The 26,345-nt window shown below is 43.3% G+C and overlaps 1 protein-coding gene across 1 annotated transcript in view; it reads left to right on the top strand.

Moving 5' to 3' along the window:
* Nucleotides 1–26,345, top strand: part of THADA (THADA armadillo repeat containing) — a 288,720-nt gene that overhangs the window by 61,923 nt on the left and 200,452 nt on the right. The window contains exons 24-26 of the mRNA XM_084623532.1: nucleotides 3,424–3,537; nucleotides 9,033–9,155; nucleotides 10,318–10,409. Coding sequence (XP_084479658.1) covers nucleotides 3,424–3,537; nucleotides 9,033–9,155; nucleotides 10,318–10,409 — 329 coding nt within the window. The remainder of the gene's footprint in view (nucleotides 1–3,423; nucleotides 3,538–9,032; nucleotides 9,156–10,317; nucleotides 10,410–26,345) is intronic.

The raw sequence follows: 26,345 nt of genomic DNA, 5'->3' as shown, positions 1-26,345 counted from the left end.
TCTATATGAGGTTGTTCCCTGTAAAAAAAAAAAAAAAAAAAAAAAAAAAGAGTTAGACATTGATTCTTCCTCCTCTGAATGTAATCTAGTATTGCTGTGTTTTGTTTTGTTTTTTTGATTATATGGTCTCTCTCTCTCTCTCTCTCTCCTGCCCCCTTCCTTAATATTGCATCACTTCTGAGCACCTGCATCGATAAGCATCTTGACTATTTTGTTGTTCTTGTAATAAAAATATAGTTTAAACTAAAATTTAACCAGTTCAGTGACCTTTGGACAGATGGTCCTCTTCCAAAATCAAGGTGCACATGTTGTCATAGTAATTATTAGGTCTGCCAAGCGATTTAAAAAATATTAATCGTGATAAAAAAATTAATCTCGATTAATTGTGCGATTAATCCCGACGTTAAACTATAATAGAATACCATTTACATAAATATTTTTGGATGTTTTCCACATTTTCAAATATATTGACTTAAATTACCACACAGAATACAAAATGTACAGTGCTCACTTTGTATTTGTTTTTATTATAAATATTTGCACTGTAAAAATAAAAGAAATATGATTTTTCAATTCACTTAATACAAGTACTGTAGTGCAATCTCTTTATCATGAAAGTTGAACTTACAAATATAGAGTTATGTACAAAAAATAACTGCATTCAAAAACAAAGCAATCTAAAACTTCAGAGCCTACAAGTCCACTCAGTCCTACTTCTTCAGCTAATTGCTCAAACAAGTTTGTCTACATTTGCAGGAGCTAATGCTGCTCGCTTCTTATTTACAATGTCACTTGAAAGTGAGAACAGGCATTCACATGGCACTGTTGTAGCCAGCATCTCAAGATATTTACATGCCAGATGTGCTAAAGGTTCATATGTCTCTTCATGCTTCAACCAGCATTCCAGAGGACATGCATCCATGCTGATGATGGGTTCTGCTTGATGGTGATCCAAAGCAGTGTAGACCGATGCATCTTCATTTTCATCATCTGAGTCAGATATCACCAGCAGAAGGTTGATTTTCTTTTTTGATGGTTTAGTTTCCGCATCAGAGTGTTGGTCTTTTAAGTGTTCTGAAAGCATGCTCCACACCCTGTCCCTCTCAGATTTTGGATGGCACTTCAGATTCTTAAATCTTGGTTCTAGTTCTGTAACTATCTTTAGATATCTCACATTGGTACCTTCTTTGTGTTTTGTCAAATCTGCAGTGGAAGTGTTCTTAAAACAAACAACATGTGCTGGGTCATCAGCTGAGACTGCTATAACATGAAATATATGGCAGAATGCGGTAAAACACAGAGGAGGAGACATACAATTCTCCCCCAAGGAATTCAGTCACAAATTTAATTAACACTTTTTTTTTTTAACGAGCGTTATCAGCATGGAAGCATGTCCCCTGGAATGGTGGCCAAAGGATAAAGGGGCATACAAAGGTTTAGCATATCTGGCATGTAAATACCTTGCAATGCTTGCTACAAAAGTGTCATGTGAATGTCTATTCTCACTTCCAGGTGACATTGTAAATAAGAAGGAGGCAGCATTATCTCCCGTAAATTTAAACAAATTTGTTTGTCTTAGCAATTGGCCGAAGAAGAAGTAGGACTGAATGGACTTGTAGGCTCTGAAGTTTTAGATTGTTTTGTTTTTGAGTGCAGATATATAACCAAAAATGTATATTTGTAAGTTTAACTTTCATGGTAAAGATATTGCACTACAGTACTTGTATTAGCTGAATTGAAAAATACTTATTTCTTTTGTACAGTGCAAATATTTGTAATAAAAATAAATATAAAGTGAGCACTGCACACTTAGTATTCTGTGTTGTAATTGAAATCAATATATTTGAAAATGTAGAAAAACATCTAAAATGTTTAATAAATTTCAATTGGTATTCTATTCTTTAACAGTGCGATTAAAACTGCGATTAATGGCGATTAATTTTTTAATCGCTATTACTTTTTTTGAGTTAATCGCATGAGTTAACTGCGATTAATTGACAGCCCTAGTAATTATACTAACCTAGTATTTCCTCCTTTCATCTACGTATGAAATAACTGCATTCTTCTTAGTCTTCATCATTATTTTGAATAGATAAAATACACCAGGTGAACATCCAAAGTGAGAGTAGTGGATGCATATACAACTGTTAACAATGTCTTATGGATAAAAGTTACACTGTTGAAATGCAACAGTTAAGATAATATAAGATAATTCATCTACATTACACATGCTGTGTTTTACAATGTGAATTTTATGGTAAAAAGAGAAATATATTAAGCATATCTAAAAAGAAAAAAGTAATGACTCAACTTTAATATAGTCATAATTTATTTCTTGCATGAAACTTACAAGTTGGGGCAGAGCGTTTGTGTGCGTGTGTCTAGCTGGAGCTTACAAGCTACATATACTTCATGCAACTGTCTGGCTTGTTGAATTCACATTCTCTTACAGTCTTGCAGTGGTTTTAAGCACTTTGAATCAACAAAACTAATGGCATGCACACATTTGCTTAAATGCACCTCAGTACAATTGAAGAAATATTCTTTAGTACACACTCAAATGGTTGTATCTAGAGCTGGTTGAAAAATTTTCAACCAAACTTTTTTCTGTTGAAAAATGTCATTTTGACAGAAAATTCCTTGGGGGAGGTTTCCAGGACCCAGGAAATTGGGACGTGGAGGATGGAGCTGGGGAGTGGGGGGAGACTAAGACTGAGAGATTTGACCAACCAGGACACCCCCACCAAAGAATTGCTAGTAGCTTGGTGGATAGGGCAGTCATGTAGGATGGTGGGGATCACAGGTTCAAGTCTCTGCTCTGCCTTATTCAGAGCAGTGAGTTGAACGTGGGTCTCCTACATCCTATGCAAGTCTCTGGCCAATGAATACTTAATTATTTATACAAAGTGGAACAGCTCCAGCAGAAGATACCGACAGAGAGACTGACTGTATGGCCTGGTGTTTAATGTTGCTATTATAATCTTAACCGATGAATTTTCTGCCTTTTTTGGTTCTGTGTGTGTGTGTGTGTGTGTGTGTGTGTTTGTTTGTTTGTTTGTTTGTTTTGTGAGGCTGAGTGTTTGAAAACGAGACCTTCTGAAAAATGTTTCATGATAATTTTCAAAAAGGTCTCATTTTCATTTCACATTAGAATGAAACAGTTTTCAAAAAAGTAAATGTTTTTGCAGGATGGTATTGTTTTCCAACCAGCCCATGTCGTATCAAAACTATATATTTTCTTCAAACAAAACAAAAAAACAGGATAAAATCGAAACTATTGTGCAAGTTTCCCTGTGGTGCTCAAGAGTGATCAGACACTCTGCTGTAATATCTTATATATGTATGAGAGAGAGAGATGGTAACTGGGCAGTACTGTTAGTAGATAGAATAACTAATTACTTACGACTTTTTACCCTCCCTTAGGCTTTGTTGGCTTCGGAACCGAAGAAGAGTAAAACAAGCTTACTGAAAATGACAATGAATGAGTTAATATCTTTGGCTGTACCTGTGAATGAATCACCCAACATAATCCCTCAGGTGAGAAGTAAAACACATAATGATGTTAGGAAATAAAGTTCCCAAAACAGTCCTTTGTCAACCAGTTAAAACAAGTTATGTGTTTTTTAAAAGTAGATGTAATTCATTTTTTTTGATCCACAGACATGCTAAAGTTTAGTTTCTTGAAGCATCCAGAGGTTGTGGAGTTATTGGACTCTTCATGCAAATGAAAGAGACATGTTCTGAACAAAAATACTAAACATTCTATATTGACCCCTTCATGTGGTGAAAGTATACTAATTCCATTTTATTAGAATTTGCATAATCAGGTTATTGCCCTGTAATATTTCTGAACAAATGATGAGTAAATTTTAGTATTAAGCAAACTCCCATTTGGAGTAAATAAACAGTAGTTTGTGTTCAATACATAGTATGGAACAGTAATGAGAACACACACTGAAAAATGACTATTCATACGTAAATATATGATCATTAACTTATATTTGTAAATCTTAAAAGTAATTGGTCCAATTTAACGTCAAACATCTTTATGTTTCAACATTAAAGTAGCAGTACTTTAAAAACTTGATAGCTGAGCATGGTTTGTAGTTAGCTAACTTCAGTGTCTGTAGTATTTAGTTACTATGCCAGCTCGTCCGCTAGTGCAAATTTATGTAGCTCCATCAAAGTCCAACTTCAGTGATTACCATCAGCTGAAGATCTAGCCCAGTATGTGTAGGGAAGTACAAGAAAATACTATGTATGTTGAGAGAGCCCAAGTATTAATCTTAGCTTAAAATTGGCACTCTTTCATAAACACCTGTTCCAGGTGGGGTTTTGTGTGTGTGTTTTTTATCTAATTTTTGAGGCCACATCTACACTATACATTTTATGTTGACTCATGGTACTTGGCATACAGCTGCCGTGGTTAGTACATTGCTTGTATGCATGCATACTTGGCTCCTTGTGTTGGTGGTGTACTTACTCATCAGGAGTGCTTGTATCAATGCAGAGAATGGTGCACCAAGGTAGGTATCCGACCATGCAACTCGCCATCATTCAGCACGTTGGCTTTTGAGACCTTTTGACATTGCATGATGGGGCCAAAATGAATCGTGCAGAGATGACTGGGTGCATGGGGTGAATTTCCCAGTATGCAACTGTCTCTCTCCCATAATGTTATCTATATCCCATAATTTTCTCACTTTTTTTCAAAATCCCACAAACTCATGTGGCCTTCCTCATTGTCTAACATCTCTGAGAGACACACGGTGGCTGCATACCTCTGTACTATTGTCATGAGTGTTGCAAGCACAGGGTGCACAATCCTGGGGTATTTGCAGAGCCGTAAGGGCCATGAAGAAAAGGAGTACTTGTGGCACCTTAGAGACTAACCAATTTATTTGAGCATAAGCTTTCGTGAGCTACAGCTCACTTCATCGGATGCATACCGTGGTAAGGGGCATGGTCATTCCTTGGAGGACTGATTGTTGTGGAACATAGAACCAATTCAAGGATTTTGGTGGCGTTCATGGAACAGCTGCAGATGATGGAGCACTGCTTCTGGGCCTGAGAAACAGTCACTGACTGGTGGGATCGCATCGTTATGCGAGTATGGGATCATAAGAAGTAACGGCAGAACTTTTGGATGCGCAAGGTCACATTCCTGGACCTGTGCGCTGAGTGTGCCCCAGCCCTCTAGCACAGTGATGCCAAAATGAGAGCTGAACTGACAGTGAAGAAGTGAGTAGTGATCGCACCGTGGAAACTTGCAATGCCAGATTGCTACTGGTCAGCTGGGAATCAATTTGACGTCCTCCACTGGGGATGTTGCGATGCAAGTGTGCAGGGCCATTAATCACCTCTTGCTGTGCAGAACTGTGACGCTCAGCAATGTGCAGGACATAGTGGATGGATTTGCAGCAGTGGGGTTTCTGAACTGTGGGTTTCTGAACCCAGCCTACTGCTTGCTCCCCTGGTTCATGAAGCTGCACACCAGCCATCTCAACAGCACCAAGGAACAGTTCAACTACCTGCTCAGCAGGTGCAGAGTAACGGTTGAATGTGCTTTTGGTCATTTGAAGGGATTCTGGCATTGTTTACTCATGAGGTTGGACCTTAATAAGAAAAATATCCCAATTGTTGTAGCTGCCTGCTGTGTCCTGCATAACGTCTGTGAAGCAAAGGGCGCAAAGTTTCCACAAGGGTGGAGGATGGAGCTGGAGAGGCTTTCTGCTGAGTTTGAACAGACAGATGCAAGGGCTATTGGAAGCGTGCAATGCAGAGTTATATGGTTCAGGGAGGCTTTGAAAGACCATTTTCACAGTGAGCCGGAGTAGTATGTGGTAGCGTTGTAGTGTGGTCTGTCTGGCCCTGATCTTTGTGGTCTGGTAGGAAATGTGTGGTCAATGCTGTACATGTAGGAATATAACATTGTCAATGCACCTATTAATGTTGTTTGTGAATGATTCTATGAGTTGCATAATGCATCCGATGAAGTGAGCTGTAGCTCACGAAAGCTTATGCTCAAATAAATTTTAGTCTAAGGTGCCACAAGTCCTCCTTTTCTTTCGATGAGTTGTGTGACACTTTGTAATTAGTAGCTTTCAGAGCTGCAGAGTGCTCGGCAGCATGTTCTGTGAGCTAATAAATATAAATTACTTTCCAAATAATAGACTTTTTTATTCTGTAACAATCAGTGAAAAACCCAATGCAGTTTTACAACAAATACTTTTAAAAACATAATAAATAAATTAAGAGAACAGAACTTATGAAGGGGAAGGATCATTCATGTCCATTTAAACTACACATACTCCAACTGTGGCTTTCACAGGTCAGTGTATGTGAAGATGTGACTGTTTTTAATGTCCCCCAGGATGGAGTAGTAGGGGTAGTGTAGCAATCTCTGATGCCAGGTGGAATGTTGTGAGGAGGGTGAGGGTTTAGGGACCTCCCAATGTTGAGTTCTCAGTGGGCTTCAAAGGAATGTGAGCCTGGGAGCTGCTTCAGAGTCTGCCTGAGAAGCCCCATTATGTCCTGGTGGATCTCCTTCTCCTTTTCCTGTTGGGAATCGTGCGCCTTTCTTCTCTCCATTCTTTCCTTCTCCATGGTATCTGTAACGTTCATCCTCCAGGCCCCCATGTTCATGGTCTGATACAGCACTGGCTTACAGATCTTATTGAACGTATCATCCCGAGTGCTCTTTCTCCACATCTGGCTCAGGCATTCTGTGAGTGTGGAGTGGTAGACCCTGAAACCTGCAATGGCAGCAGCTGAAGATAAAATGCACAGAGGTAACATTGTCAGTGCATTCACTACGGAAAGCAAAACTTGAGGTGCTGAACTCACTCCCCTTGCTCCTCTAAAGTTTTCAGTACAGCATTCTCACTTCTTCTTGGGAGCATGGCCTGCTGGGGGTTGGTGTTGCATGATTCTAGTAGTATAGGGCAATGGCAGTGAATACTGGCACCGTTTTCCACAGGCGCTGGTGACTTCAGCTTTTATCTCACTGCTGAGGATAACAAAGGCAGAGAGAGAGCACAGCTGCTTTGGGTGTCCTTAAATTGCCTGGGGCCATATGCTGCTAGCTTATGTACTGCAATGGTGCCTGCCAAGGTTATCGCTGAGTGGAGTGGGAAAGCATTCTACCACGGAGGAAGAAATAGGGCAGCCCTTCCTGGAAATCTTCGGCAGAGGATTGCAGAGTACCGCCATGAACGTTTCATTGAGATCTCTCAAGAGGATTCCAGGGACATCGCTGTGTACATTTAAAAAAAAAACAAAAAAACAACTCCTTATTGCTCCCCCTGCTTGACTCTGTAGGCGAATGAAAAGCAGATAGCAACTCTACTACCCTTGGTTGTACCACTACCTCTTCTAGCATGAGTAAACTAAATTATTGAAAAACCAAAAGATGTGTCTTGCTACTCTGGGAGCGCCATCTCTGTAAGTGAAAACGTATCTGCACACTTACCCAAGGTTCCTTCCCCTGCATTGGGCTCGCCTGTGCTTGACTGGTGGGACTGGGTGGACTGCAGTGGAGTCAAAAACAGGCTCAGTGTGCAGCTCGATCCCTTTGGCACCTATCCCCTATACTTCTCCTTGCTATTCATGGCAGGGGTCTGTGACTCAACCTCCTCAGAGATGTACAAAATGCTGTGGACAGTGGTGGTGGTGTCTTTGCTGAGTATGGCATGTGGCTTTTTGTAAAAGTGGCAGGTCTGCGGCTTGGCCCTGGATTGATTGTTGGCTTCCCTGCACCCTTCTGGTATGCCTGCCACAGCTCCTTGGCTTTCATGCAGCATTGGTGCTGGTCCCTGTCAAATCCCTTCTCCTGCGTCCCATGAGCAATCTGAAGATGTTGATGTTTCTCTGGCTGCTTTGGAGCTGAGCTCTTCTTCCCACAGGCCAGGAGATCCAATATCTCCTGTCTGCACCAGGCAGGAGTGTGTCTGGAGCATGTAGCTGACATGGTCAGCTGGGCAGTTATACACAACAATGGAGAGCTGCTATGTGTGCTTGCCAAGCCAGGCAATCAGGAAAAGGAATTTCAAAAATTCTTGAGGCTTTGAAGGGGTGTGGGGGTGGAGGCTTCCGCTCTTTGTGACCTCTTGGCAGTAGTTCAGAATGCCTGACCAGAGTGGTCAGTCTGGGGCATTGTGGGACAGACAGCTGCTGGAGGACGGTTAGGGTTAACATAAGTACCTCTACCTCAGCATCTGCATTTGCATAGCATTAACCTAAGTACATCAACTGTGACTCTACATTGCTTGGGGAGATGGTGTTACTATGTTGGCATAACGAGGCGCTTACATCTGTGGAAGACAAATTTGAGTGTAGACACATGCACAATTAAGTCGACATAAGGTGCCTAACTTTGTAGTGTAGACCAGGCCTGAATCAAAGAGTATCTTTTTTTTTTTTTTCCCTTCTTGGTTGACAAATTTCACCATCATGTACCTGAAGCTCAAAAAAGGATGATCAAATTGACTTTACTGACCAGGTTTGGTGCTTCAGATAATCCTGAGAAATTTTGAAAATCCTCTCCTCATGGAGAGGAAAAAGTGCAACTTTTATGGCTTGATTTTACTTGTAATACAGAAGGTTCAGCATTATTTGTCCAGGATAGATTGCTAAGCATTACAACTTTACTAGCTGTATTAAAGAATTTGACACTCATTTCGTCATATGTTTGCTGCTGTTAAAAATATAAATACATTTATATTGTTTAGTTTCTTTCATTCAAGAATCTCAATGTTTCATAAATGTGGTGGTAGCTAGAAAAGTGAATCATTTCTTCATTATTTTTTTTTTAACTATGACTGCTTTTCAAAGCACTTTGCATAGTGCCATTGTATTGCTTTGATTGTTAATAGTGATATGCTGAATGGAATTTAAAGTGGAAATTAAGTGGCATAAATGAGTAAATGCATGGATTTGTTCATCTCCATGGCTATGGTTAAAGTATGTAATTTGAGGACTTTTCCAATAAAGTAGCATATATTACAAAACAAATAATTATTTTTTTCCCCCAGGTTCATTCTCTAAATATCCTGAGGGCCTTGTTTAGGGATACCCGCTTTGGTGAAAACATCATACCTTACATAGCAGATGGAATACAAGCAGCAATTCTAGGTTTTACATCCCCTGTCTGGGCAGTAAGTTAATCCTTAATATGTTGTATTAGGTTGGAGAAGCATGTGGTGATGGTGCTTATCAAAGCATTTGTATGTTTGTCAATAATTATGCCACAGCTGATGGAATTTTTATGAACTGAATGTTCATACGTATTACAGAATGTGATATATCATGGCACAATACTGGAGACAAATCACAGGAAAGCTGCAGTTTGGGTCTCAGTATTGTTATATCAATGTATTTTTTGTGTTGGTTTGATGTAATGCAGAGTGTACTTCTGTCTAATTTCAAGAGTGACAAAAGTAAATTATCTTACCAATTTAAAAAAAAATCTGATTGGCTGATAGTGAGTCAGTGGTCATGTTAGTGAGACTCAACTAACTTTTTTTCTGGTCATTGGATTGGGTCTCAGTGCAAGATGGTTATTAGTATGTTATTTTTAAGGTCCAATAGCTCATGACCTGCCATGGCTAAAAATAAATGCTTTAGGCTACTGGAAACCTGGGCTTACGGTTGTTCCTTGTCCTTGATATAGCCCAAGGATATGTCTGAACTTTGCAGTAGTTCCCAGACTGATTATTCCGGAAAGCCTCACTTTCTTAATGGTACTTGCATCTGATTGATTGATTGAATGAATTTGTGATGATCTTTGCGGGTAAGGGAGATGAGCTCTGGACTGAGGTCTCAGTGTTTTGTGATTTATGAAAGCTGTGATTCTCATTGAACTGGTCCCTGGGCTAAAGGAGTTGGAGCCACTAGTAGATGTTCTTTTCCTTGTTTTAAAGATAGGGAAATGGGGCAGAGGTTAGTGATTTACGCAAGGTTACACGGGAAGTTTGTGGCAGAGTCAGGGATGGATGCCAGATTGCTTGCTTTCCAACCTTGATCTTTTAACCATTAAGCCACACAATCTTCTCCATTAAACCATTTTAGGGCACTGGAGTTCATTAAACTATTTGTCTGCTCTACTTACATGTTAAGTATTGTATAACAAAGTACTTTCACCTTCCTGTGCCTTTAAGAAGGATGCTAGATTAAGGTCCGTGTGTCTGGTCTGGCATGTAAAATGTTCTGTTGCTGTTTTAAAAAATTCTAAATTAAATTACAACTAAATTTAAAATCCAGTTTACAGTGCGATTTGAAAGCTGCTTAATACCTATTCCACGTTTCTTTATACATTAGGTGAGAAATTCCTCCACTCTTCTGTTTAGTACCCTGATTACAAGAATTTTTGGAGTTAAAAGAGGGAAGGATGAAAATTCCAAAAAAAATAGGTAAGCTCCATCTGATGCTAACTTTACTTTTGCAAAGCATTGCCTCAGCCAAGAATAATTTGAAAATGTTGCATGCTTTTATGGATTTATGTGAAGAATAATGTTATGAAAACATCTCGAATCGTTTAAACTGTGTTGCCAAGATTAAGCTCTTGAGTCAAAAATATCTCCTGTAACACTGAACATTAATTTAAATTTAAAGTGTAATTTTACAGAAGGGGCCTGATCCTGAAAGATGCTGAGCATCTACAGCTCCCAAAAACTTCAATGGGAATTACAGTGGTCAGCACATCTTAGGATCAGACTCCAAAATGATCCTCCAGAAGTTGAGTAAATGGTCCATCATTTTCAGAGCATCAGGACTCCCAGGGAATTGCAATGTATTCATTTTTTAAATGTCTGCTATTTTTACTATACAGCAACTCATCTTGCTGGTCTTAGGAAACAATTTTATTTTTGTGTATAATTAACTGTGGATGTTCTGGCTCTAGTGGTGGCTCATAGGGAGTTCTGAAATATTTACTGATCGCAGACAGATGTATTGCTGTTGTTGACACTTCTTACTGCTCTGTAATTGCAGGAATTCCATGACAAATAGATGAAACATCATAATTACTACCCAAAAATTAGAGCAGTACCATACTCCCCAAATTAGTTACTATGATTGTATTAATGTTGGATGGTGAAAGGGGAGGCAACTTCCAAATACAGCTGGGAAAAAGGAGATCATGTGTTCAAATCTCACCTCTGCCGATTGTGACTTAATTGGTATCACAGAGACTTTATGGGGTAGGTCTCATGATTGGAATTTAGGTATGAGGGATATAGTTTGTTCAGGAAGGACAGGCAGGATAAAAGACGAGGAGGTGTATATATGGGTATAAACTATATATGTGCTTGTTTGGATGTCTGAAAAGAGGAGAGATGCAGACCAGTTGAAAGTCTCTGGGAAAATATAAAAGGGGTTAAAAAGGGAGGGGTGATTTCATTGTTGGAGGTCTATCGACCACCAAATCAGGAACAGGAGGTGGATGAGGCATTTCTAGAACAAATAACAGCAATATCCAAGACACAAAACCTGGTAGTAATGGAGGACTTTAAATACCCAGACAGCTGTTGCAAAAGTAATACAGCCGAACCCAGAATTTTCCATAAGTTCTTGGAGTGTATAGGGGACAACTTTTTGTTTCAGAAAATGGAAACATGGTTATTGGCCCAATGGTTTGGGGAGGGAAGCAGTAGGTGTGAGAGATCTTGATTTTAGTTAGGCTTTTGATGCAGTCCCACAGGATATTCTCATAAACAAGCTAGGGAAATACTGTCTAAGTGAAATTACTATAAAGTGGGTGCACATCTGGGTGAAAGACTGTTCTCACAGTAGTTATCAGTGGTGTGCTATCAAACTGGGTGGATGCATCTAGTGGGATCCTGTAGGGTCAATCCTGGCTCTGGTACTATTCAATACTTTTCATTAATGACTTGGATAGTAGAGTGGACAATATGCTTATAAAATTTGCAGGTGACATGAAGCTGGGAGATGTTGCAAGCACTTTGGAGGACAGGATTAGAATTCAAAGGACCTTGAAAAATTGGAGAATTTGTCTGAATTCAACAAGATGAAATTCAATAAAGACAAGTGCAAATTTTCACCTAGGAAGGAAAAATGAAATGGACTATTATAAAATAGGGAATAACTGATTACGTAGTAGTACTACTGAAAAGAATTTGGGAGTTATAGTGCATCACAAATTGATATGAGTCAACAATGTGATGCAGTTGCAAAAAAGGCTAATGTTATTCTGACTTGTGTGTAAGACATGGGAGGCAATTGTCCTGTTCTGCTCTGCACTAGAGAAGCCTAAGCTGGAATACTCATTCTGGGCACCACACTTTGGGAAAGAGGTGGACAAATTTTCTTTATAAAAACAAGTGGTTTATTTAATTCACACGAAGAGAACATCCTGCCACACACACTTATTTCGTATTTGTAAATTATAGGGCACACCAAAGTATGGGTGTTTCATATTCAGTTACTTTGTCATTTTCTCCTTCTCCCCTGCCTAACAATGTGTACCTGTCCAGTGAGGTACAAACCCTGTATAAAAGACTAGGAAATAAATATAAAAAACTTTATTTAGTGACAGCTAAGACTACATCAGTATAGACCCTATCTATGCAAAACCTGAAAAGCATGGAAGTAACAAGTTAAGGGAAAAGTCTCCTGCATTTCTAGCCTTTTTCACATTGCCTACAATGCTATAGATAACGCTCTAATGCTCCATAAGGTTTTCACTTCCTCATCTGACTGATACCAAAAGGCAATATGTACCTCAGCTTCTTCATACTCGTATTCTAATGCAAAACCTTAACTGAGACCTCAGCAGTATTAAGGCAGCCTAGCTCCCCAGATGTATGGAGTCAATATGTGATAGACGTTCTGATCTGTTGTTACAAGAGTGTCTGAGGTCTGTTCAGGTTTTGCAACAGAGTGCAGCTTTCATGAAGTTGCATGTCTGTATCTGTTGGAGGTAGTTTGCACAGGCAACCTTAATTCTGTCATTTCCCTACTTTTGAGTGCTTGACACTGCAACCTCAGTGTTCTTTTAATATAGGGTTTTTAAAATATATATGTTAAATGGATGTTGTCAACTTAAATTTTACTTCTCTCTGAAACTTCTTTGTTCACTGTTAAAGTAACACCCAGTGATTACTATAACTGAAAGATTAGAATAGAAAATATTTTTTCTGTCTTTTTGGATTGTTTACTTTTGTGCATTAGACAGGACTTCGGGTGTAGTCAGTTTTATTGTTTCTTCTTCGAGTGCGTATTCATGTCAATTCCAATTTTGTGTGCGTGCGGATGTGCACAGTAGCTGGAAGATTTTTCCCTTAGCAGCAGCTGTAGGGTCAGCCTGGGCTCTCCCTGGAGTCACACCTTCCTGACTCCCAATATAGTGCCCTGCCGACCCGCCACCCCCTCTGTTCCTTCTTACCTCCAGTGGCAGTAGCTGGAACTTCCCTGGCTCTTGCTCCGGTAAGTGGCTTAGCAGCTTGACTCTCATTGTATACTTCTTGTTTAGTCAGTTAGTATAGTTTGTTACCTAGTTAATTATTCGTAAGTTCTGTTGCGGGGTTTTCCCCCGTCCCCTGTCCTTGCTGCCCCCAGGGCATGCTGTGATCCCCAGGTTTCAAGACCTGCAAGGACTGCGTGAAGCGCATTCCAAAGAGTGATCCCCCACACCTCTTGTTTGTGGTGTCTGGGCGAAGGTTACCAAAAAGACCGCTGTAAAATATGTTGGGAATTCCAACCAAGAACCCTGAAAGAGAGAGAGCAGCGGCTTAAAATCCTCCTCATGGAGGCAGCTCTTTGACCACAGTAGGATCCCAGTGCCAGGGACCCTACCACCAGCACGTTGTCTTCGATGCGGAGCGTGTCGGTGCCCTCTTGGAGGGACCGGGTGCCGAAGAAAGACTCTCCCAAGGAGCCTTTGCACTGTCATGGAGCGTCTCGAGGACACTCCAGCCTTCGGCACTGGTCCCAGTCGTCGGTGTAGAAGAAGAAGAGGGTCAAAAGGGGTCAATCCCCAATACCTAGACCCAGAGACCAGCCATCAGTGGCACCACATTCGGATCACAGCTTTGAGACGCAAGGGGTGGCCACGTCGACTCCTGCCCAGGGGAGGCAGTCAAGTCCAGGCCAGTCGCGTTCGCTGAACCCCTCTGAGAACCTGCTGCTTCTATCCACTCCTAAAGCATTTGGGGCAGCACAGGACCTGCTCAGACTCATGTCTTCATTCTCGCCCCCCAGGCACCGCAGGCTCCATCCCGTCTTGTGCAGTCTAAGGGAAAGCTGGCTATGGTGTTGTGCCGCTCCCTGTCACCTCGGCAACCACAGGCTCTGGCACCTCCGTCCAGAGAGCGAAGTTGGTCCCTGGACTCCTGACGCTCCACATCAAGAGGTGCAGCACCGCCTTGGTCCTCGTATTCCGAGGCTTCCGAATCAGAATCAGATTCGTACCGCTCCGACTATAGGAGGAGCAGAAGGTCATCCTCCAGGCACCATAGGAGGTCCTCACTGAGGCAGTCGGCCCCTCAGTGGCAGAACCTAGCTCAGTGGCCCTTCTGGACTCCATCAGCTTTCGACCAAGCCCAGGGTCCAAGCCAAGGCTCTCACTTGGATGCCACTTCAGTCATGTCCGCTACCTTTGTCCCAGCACGTCCAGCGGCCGAGCAGCTACCTGCGGCATCGATGTTGGCGTCTGCGTCAACATTGCTGACGTCGACACCAATGGTGGTGCGCCTTTTGGCAGTGCCTTCAGCACCAGAGCGGCCAGTGGCTCAGGTCACGATGCTGACAGTGCCCTCGGCACCGGCTCCTGCGACGGCACCGGCACTGATGGCATCCTCGACACTGCCTGCACTGATGTCGATGACCACCTGGGCGCAGACACACCGCATAACAGCGCCTCTGGCGCCGACGTGGGGGGCGACGTTGACACCTGTGCTGGCACTCCTCTTGGCACCGAGGCCGGACCAGCCCATCCCTGTCTCCACTGGCTCACGTGATCCTTCTGGCGGAGATGGAAGTGAACAGCCACCTCCCTTAGACGCCTCCTCCTTATCTTCCCCAGATGAGGCGCTTGCAGGCGCTACCATTGCCCCAGCCCTGGAAGACTCCAAGGTGTTGCAGTAGTTGCTGTACCGGGTCGCACAGGGTCTGGGCGTTAACACAGAAGAAGTTACGGATGATGCAGACCCTATGGTAGACATCCTGGCCCCTTCGGGCCCTTCCCGTATGGCCTTACCACTAATTAAAACCATCCTGGATATGACCAGGACCCTGTGGCAGACCTCAGCCTCCCTTCTGCCTATTGCCAAGTGCAATAAACGGTGGTACTTTGTGCCCTCCAAGGGCTATGAACATTTATACACCCACCCACAGCCTGACTCTCTGGTGGTGGACGCTGCAAATCAGAGAGAGAGGCAGGGTTTCCAAGGACCTTCCCCCAAGACTAGGGACGCGAAAAAGCTTGACCCTGTTCGGGTGGAAGATCTATTCCGTGGGGGAACTACAACTCGGAATCTCCAACCAACAGGCCATCGTCAGCAGATACGCCTACAATACCTGCTCGGCGATGGCTAAGTTTACAGAGTTGCTCCCCTCAGACTGCCAGGCCGAGTTCTCGGCTTTGGTCGAGCAGGGGAGGTTGATCTCCAGGGCATCTCTGCAAGCAGCACTTGACTCAGCAGACGGTGCTACTAGAGTCATGACCACGGGTGTAGTCATGAGAAGGGGCTCATGGCTCCAGGGATCGGGTCTCCCCTTTGATACAGGACCTGCCTTTTGAGGATGAGACTCTATTTTCTGAGAAAACAAACAAAAGGCTAAATAGCCTGAAGGACTCCAGAGCCACCCTCAGGTCCCTGGGCCTCTATACATCCTCCAATCAGCGGAGACACTTCTGCCTGCAGCCTACCCAGAGGTTCGGTCAGCAGAACTGCTAAGATGGCTTCAGAAGACCGTAACAGAAGTTGCAGGGGAAGGCTGTGTCAACCTTCCGGTTAGAGCTTGGGACAACCAAAGCAGTCTTCCGGCCCCAAGCCTGCCTTTTTGAAGGTACAGTTGAGGACTGTGTACCACACCTGGCAATGGATCCTTACCTTCTCGTCCTGATTATCCCCTTTCTACTGTGCATGGTCCTGTATCACCTCGGACCGATGGGTGCGCCGCACGGTAGACGGGATACGCCATCCAATTCTGTGCCCTTCTACCCTTCCACCCCCTTCCTTGTCCCTCTTCAGGATCCTTCTCACGAGCAACTCCTTATTGAGAAAGTGCAATTGCTCCTATCTTTAGGGGCAGTGGAGGAGGTTTCTTGGGAGCACAGGAGCAAGGATTTTTATTCCCAGTATTTCCCAATACCGAAAGCCAAAGGCGGCCTCAGGCCCATCCTGGACCTGCGGAAGTTTATGAAGAACTCAGGTTCCTCGTGATCTCTCTGACCTCCATCATTCCCTCTTTGGATCCAACAGACTGGTATGCTGCCCTCGACTTGAAGGACGCATACTTTCATATCGTGATCACTCAGCCGCACAGGAAGTACCTCAGGTTCGTGACACCCACTAACAATTTGCAGTCCACCCGTTCGGCCTGTCAGCAGCACCTTGGGTTTTCACCAAGTGCATGGCAGTTGTCTCTGCGTTTCTGCGCGGGCAACAGGTTCAGGTGTTTCCTTACCTCGATGACTGTCCGATCAAGGGCCGCTCCAAGACCCAAGTGGAGGTTCAGGTCAAGTTTATCAGAGCCACCTTTGTCAACCTGGGTCTCTTTTTAAACGAAGCAAAGTCCACTCTGTCCCCCGTCCAGAGGGTAGAGTTTATAAGGGCAGTATTGGACTCAATCCAGGCCAGGGCATACCTACCGCAAGCGAGGTTTCAGGCCCCGACTGATACCTTTTGAGGCCTCAGACAGTTTCCCACCGCCACAGCAAGAAACTACCTGAAGCTTCTGGAACATATGGCGGCTTGTACCTATGTGGTGCAGCATGCCAGGCGCAGGCTACAACCTCTTCAGTCGTGGCTGGTGTCAGTGTATTGCCTGGCCAGAGACCACCTGGACAGGATAGTGACCCTACCTCACCCAGTTCTGGACTGCCTCCTGTGGTGGCTCGACTCTCAGGAGATATACTCAGGAGTCCCCTTCACCAGTCCATGGCTGTCCATGTCTCTAGTGACAGATGCATCAGACGTGGGCTGGGGAGCACATCTAGGAGACTGCAGGACTCAAGGTCTTTGGTCTCAGGCGGATCTGGCTCTCCACATCAATGTCAGAGAGCTGAGAGCTGTGCACCTGATGTGCCAGGCTTCCAGGCATACTTAAAAGACAACGTGCATCAGTCATTATGGACAACACCACTGCAATGTTCTATATCAACAAACGGGGGTGCATGCTCCTCTCCCCTGTGCCAGGAAGCCCTCATACTGTGGGACTTCTGTGTAGAACATTCAATACACCTACAAGGGTCGTACCTCCCCAGGGTACAGAATGAGCTAGCGGACCACCTCAGCAGGTCGTTTCATGGCCACGAGTGGTCCCTTTGCCCAGACGTCATGATTTCAATCTTTCAGGGGTGGGGCTTTCACCATGCAACACAGCAGGAAGTGCCAGCAGTTCTGCTCCTTCCAGAATCTCAGCCTGGGCTCCAGAGCAAATGCATTCCTCCTCCACCGTGGAGGTCGTCTCCTATATGCCTTTCCGCCCATACCGCTCATTCACAAGGTGCTCCTCAAGATCTGGAGGGAACGAGCTCAGGTTATATTGATAGCTCCAACATGGCCCTGACAGCCCTGGTACACATCTCTCCTAGACATGTCTGTGGAAGCCCCAGTCATGCTGCCACTCTTCCTGGACCTTCTGACGCAAGATCATGGTTGTCTTCAACACCGAACCTCGTGTCGCTTCACCTCACGGCATGGAACCTCCATGGTTGAAACCGATGGAGCTTTCCTGTTCAGAACAGGTTAGACAAGTCCTCCTTGGCAGTAGAAAACTCTCCACGAGAGCTACCTACCTTGCCAAGTGGAAGAGATTTTCAATCTGGTCGGCGCAGTACCATTCATCCCCAACTCTGGCCCCAGTGCCACCTTTTCTGGACTACCTCCTCCATCTGAAGCAGCAGGGGCTTTCGTTGTCATCGATAAGGGTGCACGTAGCCACCATCTCCACCTTTCACTGGGGCAAGGAGGGCTGCTTGGTGTTTGCTACCCCTATGGTCAGCTGGTTTTTAAAAGGGCTCGACAGTCTATATCCTCACGTCCAACAGCCTGCCACAGCCTGGGACCTCAACCCAGCCCTTTGTAAACTAATGGGACCGCCCTTTGAGCCTTGGGCAACGTGCTCCCTCCTCTCTCTCTGTCTCTTACAAGGTGGCATTTCTGGTGGCGATAACCTCGGCCAGGAGGGTGTCTGAACTCAGGACCTTAACCTCAGAGCCCCCTTATACTGTGTTCTGTAAGGACAAGGTGCAGCCTAGACCTCACCCTGTTTTCCTTCCAAAGGTTGTATCACAGTTTCACATTAACCAGGACGTCTTTCTCCCGGTATTCTACCCTAAGCCGCATTCCAGTGGCAGGGAGCAGAGACTCCACTCTCTGGATGTCCTCAGAGCACTAGCTTTTTACATTGAGAGAATGAAGCTGTTCAGAAAATTGGTCCAGATGTTCGTGGCAGTGGTGGACAGAACGAAAGGTCTGCCTGTGTCGTCACAATACATTTTGTCATGGATCACATCCTGCATCCGCGAGTGCTCCAACCTGACAGGGGTTCCTGCACCCCCGATTACTGCGTACTCCACCAGGGCGCAGGCTTAGTCAACAGCATTCCTGGTACAGGTCCCCACTTGGGAAATCTGCAGAGCAAGGATTTGGTCCTCTATCCGCACTTTCACCACTCACCATGCAATTACTCAGAAGGCCAGAGACGATGCGGCCTTTTGATGAGCAGTGCTCCAGTCAATGGATGACTCTGACACCAACTCCTGAACTTGGGCTTGCGAGTTACCTGATTGGAATTGACATAAATAAGCATGTGAAGAAGAAAGAATGGTTAATCACCTTCTTGTAACTGTTGTTCTTCGAGATGTGTTGTTCATGTCCATTCCAATACCCACCCTCCTTCCCCTCTGTCGGAGTAGCCGGCAAGAAGAAACTGAGGGGGTGTAGGATCGACAGGGCACAGTACTGGGCACCATGAAGGCGTGACTCCAGGGGGTGCCCAGGCTGACCCTACGTCTGCTGCTCAGGGAAAAATCTTCCAGCTACTATGCACGTCTGCGCGTGCACACACCTGATTGGAATGGTCATGAACAACACATCTTGAAGAACAAGAGTTACAAGAAGGTGAGTAACCGTTCTTTCCCTTGTATAATCAGTGAGCTAATCTCGCACAAACGGGGCGAGACAGAAAAAAGCTTTTTAATAGAAGGGGAAAATGAGTGTAGAACTATGAAAATTGACAGGTCCTCAAGAAGGTGCGTGACCCGAAACTGCTTTCAGCTTTTTTTTTCTCCTTAAGTTGACTTGTTTTCAACTTCATGGCAATTAGTTTATAGGAAAATGGTTTATTTTGCTAGCTTAGTTATAATGTTTGTCATATACAGTAATGCATGAAGCTAAATTCACTTAATGTTTAAAACGATTTTTCTTCAGCAATTGCATCACTTTTGTAATTATAAGTGCCACTAGGTGTCGCTATTGTTGCATATCTTTTCATACAATATTCACTGTATAACTGCAATTACACAATAACATTAGGTTGACACAGAAAATTCTCCTGTCCTTCCATATATTTGTCCAGTATGTTTGCTGTTTTACTGGAACAAAATCCTTATATTAAAGCCTAATAATGTTTAGTTTAAATTTTTGGCAGTTTGTCATTTAAAACTTTAAAATTTCAATGTCATAAGTTAGGCACTAAATTAAAATTAGCCTGGTTTTCAGTGGTACTGAGCACCTGAAGTCCCATGACTTAATTGGGAACTGTGTGTGTTTAGTACTTCTGAAAATCAGGTGACTTCTTTAGGTGCCTAAATATGGATTTAGTGGCCTATATTGAGGTGCCTATGTATTACATTTGTGATCACAGTGCACACAGTGGTAAAACAAGATAACTGTATAGTTAGCAGGAAATGCTCTTCATTTTTTGGTAACTCCAATGGAACCAGTAGTGGTAACACAATGATGCTGCATTGTTGCTGGATAACTATGCCAATTTAATAAACTAAAAAACCCCACTGACAAAATAATCTTGTATTGTGTATATTGCAGTATGCACACTAAAATACATCAGAAATGCATTTTCAGAAATAATATTTGTGTTGAATCTTTAGAAATTTAACCTGGAACAAGAATGTCAGGTTATTTAGGTAACATTGAAATATTAGCTTATTTTCACTTTGCTTCTGTTACAAGGTTAGTATAGGAGCACTGTGTGTAGTCAAAATTACCTGACCTTCTCACTGTCGAATCTGGGACGGGGCCTTGCGTACTGCAGCTTTATTGCAGTATTGTTACTTATTCTGCTATCTGTACCAGGAAGACCAGGGACTTGAATCTGGGTTTACCCCCTCCCAGGGAGTACCCTAACCTTTGAGCTATTGACCGTTCTGGGTTGGTTGGTCTCTCTCTCTTGACCAAAAATTCCATCTGTGAAAAAAGTTTCTGTTTAGACAAATAGGCATTTTACAAACACACGAACAGCCAGCCCGAGTTGAAAAATTCCCGACTAGCTCTCCTCTACATCTGCCCCCTTCTCCACTTCTGTCTCCCTTACCCCCTTCCGTACAGTGCCCCTTCTCCCTTTATTTTCTTTCCATTTAGCTTATGCCCACCTAACTAAACTCACCTCTCCTCCTTCCCTCCCCCGAGGAAAAAATTGAGGAACGAATGTAACATTTGATGCCATCCCATTGTTCGCTCTGCTTGTGTTCTATCCCTGCCCCTACCCTTTGTCTGTCTTCTCTGTTTAGCTTGTAAGCTCTTCAGGGCAGGGAGAATTCTACTCTGTGTTTATACAGTGCCCAGTAAAACGGGCCCTGTTCGTGGTTGGTCCTTAGGCAGTAATCTAATAAACATGATGAATGATAATATGTGTATTGGACAGCATGCACACAGGGTTTATTTGTATTAGCATAAGTAAATAAAGGAAATTGATGACCTGAAAAATTAATGGTTGAAAAAGTAGAATATGACTGGTTCAGGAGACTTGGATCATGCTTGCTAATAAATGTTTACGATGGTGTATGAAGGGGGGGGTTGTACAGCTTGAAGTTGTAGTTTCTCCTTCCAGAGTTGTGATGAAAGGAAATCTTCTCTAGCTGCTTCTTATGTTAAGAAAAAAATGAATATCAAAATTCAAACACTCCTGATGTGCTTTACGGAGAGTAGTTTTGGGGATCTGGAATAACGATGGTTTGAATTCTAAATAATTTAACTTGAGCTATAATATTAAGAGTAAAATCACATAAAAATTCTGTTAACTAAAATGACACCTTAAGTAAATGTTTTCATATACTTGAATTGGGAATATATGTCTGTAAACATTAGCATGTTGGGGAAGAAGTAGATTTGGGAGAAAATTTGAGCGACATATTTGGGGCAAAATTTGGTCAACATGAGAATGAAGTGCTGTAATGGTGGAGGATGGCAGAAGAGTTTCTGAAGCAGAGTGGATAGTTGGTAAGTTACTCAGGTTGTGTACGGCAGGATACTGTGCAGTGTGGGAAGGCTGGCTGTGCACTAAGGACAGCTGACCACTCCCTGTTGGAGCCCTGCTGGGTGTGTTAGTTTGACTGCCCACGCAGTCTCAAAGGACTGCTAGGCAGCATCCTCCCTCTCATGCGGGAGAGACTCCCTGCATTCAACCCTTACACCATGGACCCACACAAGAGAAGCAAGAGGTTTGCTGTTCACAATTAATTAAATGACCGAGGTTTTCCCTTATGCAATCAAAATACAGTTCAAATGTGCTGATTCCACAAATTTTCAAGCACTCTGGCGGAACGTGCATTTTTGTTATTAATTTCTGCATAAGTATGAATTCCTTTTTTTCCTTTTAGTATTGCTACAGATCACAATTTACATTAAGCAAATGTTTGCTCTTGTGGTGTTTAGGATTAAGATTTCATTATGTGAAAGGAGAAGATGGCTTGAAGTGAAGAGATTCACAATGTATATTGCACTATATTTTTAGAAACTGAATGCAGATCTTTGCATAAAAGTCAGAATAACTTAATTACTGCAGTCAGTGGAGCAAAATAAAATTAACAATGAAATTTGAATTAAAGTCCTATCGTGTAAGCGGTTCTTCTTCCTGCTCAAATGAGAAACAATATAAAGGATAAGACCTAAATATATATAAATCCAATATAAAGGATTTTCACATACATTCTAGCATATATCTATTTCAAAGACCTGGGAAACTTCCATTCTTTGGCTCATGTCCAGTGCCCATGGACATCACTGGGAAGACTGCCACTTACTTCAGAGTGTGCTGGGTTAGGTCCTTTTTCTCATTAAACACACACTTGTTTTTAAAAAGTGTAAATTCGTGGCCCCTGCTTTAGGTCTGGTCTGGACCTAAAATTCAGGTTGACCTAGCTACGTCATTCAGGGCTGTGAAAAATTTCACCCTGTGCAATGTCGTTAGGTCAACCTAACCCCCAAAGTAGATGCAGCTACATTGACAGAAGAATTCTTCCATTTACCTAGCTATCACCTTTTGAGGGGGTATATTTGTTACAGAGATGGAAAAACCCCTTCTATCACACTGCAGTGGTATAGCTGTGCTGATATAGTGCTTGTAATATAGACATTCCCTTTTTTTCCCCAGGTTGGAACAATCTGAAACTTTCTTTGAAGCAGTGCCCTTAGGCCTGGGATGAGGATTTGTGCGAGTAAAGAGTGATCGTTCTCTCAGATTGGCAATTGAGGTATTAATGGGCTCTAAAGAGAGTTCTGCCAGAGTCTCTGAAGGAAGAATGATGTCCTCAAGGGTGCAGACTCGGGGAGAGTAAGGGCTAGTCTACACTGGCAACGCTAAAGTGCTGACACGGCAGCGCTTTAACGTGCCCTGTGTGGTCACGGCGCAGCACTTGGAGAGAGCTCTCCCTGCGCTCTAAAAAAACCACCTCAACGAGGGGTGCAGCTCCCAGCACTGGGGCACTGTTTACACTGGCACTTTACAGCGCTGCAACTGGCTGCACTTGAGGGTATTTTTTCACACCTCTGAGCAAGAAAGTTGCAGTGCTGTTAATTGCCAGTGTAGACAAGCCCTAAGGAAATCTCCCTGAACTTCCCACAGAGATGAAGAGGAGGATATTTCCATGAAGAAAAGCAGGGTCAGCCCACAACATTTTAGCACCTGAGGCGGGGAGCTCAAATGACGCCCCGATGCCCCCTCGCTTGGACCAAAACTTTGTAAGGTCTCCATTATGCCTTCTTTCTGTTCTTCTGCTCTCGTGGTACTTCTCTGCTACCTACCTCAATAAAGGAGAACTAACAACTTAAAATGCCTTGTTCAAAATTTTTAAGTAACACTTAACTTTCAAACGCCTGAACAGCAAATGTAACTTTTCTTGTTTGCATAATAAACACTGGCATTTTTATGTTTGAATAATCAAAGTGGTGCTTTCCGTGCCTTCTTGGTTGCAAAGATTTGAACTGCTTCCTAAAGGTCCACAGTCTGGGCCAGCTCCTCCTCTATTGAGATGGTTGCAAGGCCGACCAACCTCCATTATGGAGTGTAGATGTGTTTTTATTAACTTCAGCTTGGAGAAGCTGTGTTCTCCACTGGCAACTGTTACAGGAAGTGTTAGAAGTATGCGCAGAGCAACAAAAGCATTTGGAAAGAGGGTGATCACCTTATTTGTGCACATATATTCCAGAACAGCCTTTGCAGTTGATCCTGCTGACATTTATCTTGAAAGTTCATCACCTAAATCACTCGCATCAATATTGCGCATGTCATCATGTGTCAACACTGTCTCTAGTGCCATGCATTGCTGGTGTAGGTCTTCTTCAGGTATAGTGAGGAGTTTTGGATATCATACAACATCCCAAATATACTGCTGTGTTCCTTGAGCTGCATGAAACATTCTTCAACTGACTGTATTGCACCATCTAGCACCTGGTTAAAGAATTCAACTTTGAATTGTTGTTTAGGGTCTCTTATGGGATTATCCCATGCCTTGTAATCAAAATGTCGTCTTCTTCAGTGACTCTTTTATTCTTGAATGTGTGGGAAAATAGCTTCAGTGTGAAGTTCCTCTGCCAACTTCTGTGCACGCTTCAGAACGTTTTGAAATGCCTCATCTGACCGGTAAGACTGTAGGTATGACTTTGCTTTGTCCAATTGTTCCATTGCTCCAGATATATCAAGGTCAACACCTTGGAGTCTCTTGCTTACAACATTTATTTCAAACAGTATGTCATGCCACAACACTAAGCCACACAGAAATTTGAAGTTACGTATGTTTCTGGTGATTCCGTTTCCCTCTGCCACTGTTCTCCCACGAACAGTTCCTGTCATAGCATTATCCTCCATAATGGCAACTGTGGCATCATCTGTCTTCCCAATTTGGTGTTTGATAGGCTTTATCGCCTCCACTCGACTTTCCCATTGTGTGACACTCAGTGGTTTCAGTGTCAGAGAGGATGTTCCCAGATGTGCTTCAAAATTTGCCATTGATGAGTTGATGCAGAGAAAAATACATAGATGCTTTGAATTACATTAAAAAAATCAGCAGCCTCACTAGAAGCTGATGCTGCATCACTGACCACCAAGTTCAATGAATGAGAACCACACGGGACAAAAAAGCTCGAGGGTTTAACTCTCAGATCCGTGTCTGCACTCCTCTGTTCTTTCCTCTCATGTTGGCACCATTATCGTAGCCCTGACCTCTCATGCCAGCTATTGCAATTCCCGTATCTTCCAGCTTTTTAAGAAGCACATTTGTCATACCAGCTCCTGTAGTATCATCAATGTCAATAGATTCTATAAAATGCTCTCTGACAATCACCATTGCAGGGACATTTTCACTCGGTTCTGTTGTTGTTACAAAACGCACCATTAAAGTCATTTGTTCCGTATGGCTGATGTCAGGTGTGCAGTCCAGAATAACAGAGTAACATCTTGCGGACTTCAGATCTGCCACAATCTTCTGTTTGACTTTTGTTGCCAGTAACTGTATGATTTCATTTTGAATTGTTTTTCCAAGGTAGTGGTGTGTGTACATTTCTTGGGTGGTGACTCTTCTTAGATGCTCCTGGAGTACAGCATCAAACTCAGCCATCAGCTCCACAATTTTAAGGAAGTTTCCATTGTTTGGCACATACAGCTGATCTGAAGTGCCACGCGGTGCTAGGTTTTGGGTAGCAAGCAGTCTCACAATGGCAATGAGCATTTTCAGAACCTTTTGCCAGTAAAGAGAGACTGATGCAGTCTTCTCTTGATGCTGATCATCTATCGTGGCTTTTAACCGTAGTCTCATCTCAAGCTCTTTCCACCTATGGAATGCTCTCTGGTGATTTTCTGCCTCCTCATGGCAGATTTCTAGCCAGATTTTTCCAGTCCTTTGTTCCTCTAGAACCCAATGTGGCTGGAACACTAGACTGGAAGAGTTTGCAACAAAAACAGTATGCAGCATTGTGGGTTTTTGAGTACATAAGCCATGGCCTCTCCACTTTGTCACCATTAGGGATTTCATGCCAGTGATGTGTTGGATGGAAACTTCTATTTCATTGTCTTTGGGGAACATGAAGTTTTTCACTTGCTGTGGCCCATGCAGTACTAGGAAGTCCCTCAGGCTACTGCTCAAGTGGGTCCACAGTCCTGGATCATCTAGATTTAAGGAACTAAACTCAGCAGCAGCTGTTTCTTGCACCTCCACCACACTCTTCTCTGATCTGCACTTTTCTTCAGGAATATTCATGGTTACATCCATTTGAGATGGAGATATGGATGCTGCAGTAGCTGCCAGGTCACCTGCACTCTAACTGGAAGATCAGGCATCTCCTCACCACTCATATCCTCACTGGGGCCGGAAGGCTCACCGTGAACATTTGTATCTATGTATCTCAGGAGAGCTCCTTCCTGCTTAGGTAGAAAAGCTTCCTTTGCTTGCTTTCTTTTTCTGAATGCTGCCCCAGAGGGGCGTTTTCTTCTTTCACTCATGACTGCTGTTCTGTGCCAGCTATAGTAGCTCTCAACACTCAGTTGAGGGGGACAAATAAGCAGACTGGTAGCAGGGCCTTACTGAGGGAAGATATCAGCATGTTAAGGGCCTAACTGGCTCGTACTACTTCAGTGGACTGCCTGTTCTCCTCAAGTGAGTTCAGGGAAGCAGCAGGAAACAGGAAGCTCCCTGAGAAGCTGATGTT

The sequence above is a fragment of the Lepidochelys olivacea genome (assembly GCF_965140295.1).
Source record: "Lepidochelys olivacea isolate rLepOli2 genome assembly, chromosome: 3".
Classification (NCBI taxonomy): Eukaryota; Metazoa; Chordata; order Testudines; family Cheloniidae; genus Lepidochelys; species Lepidochelys olivacea.
Note: the sequence above shows the minus strand (reverse complement) of the source record. Positions and strands in the feature narration are given on the sequence as shown.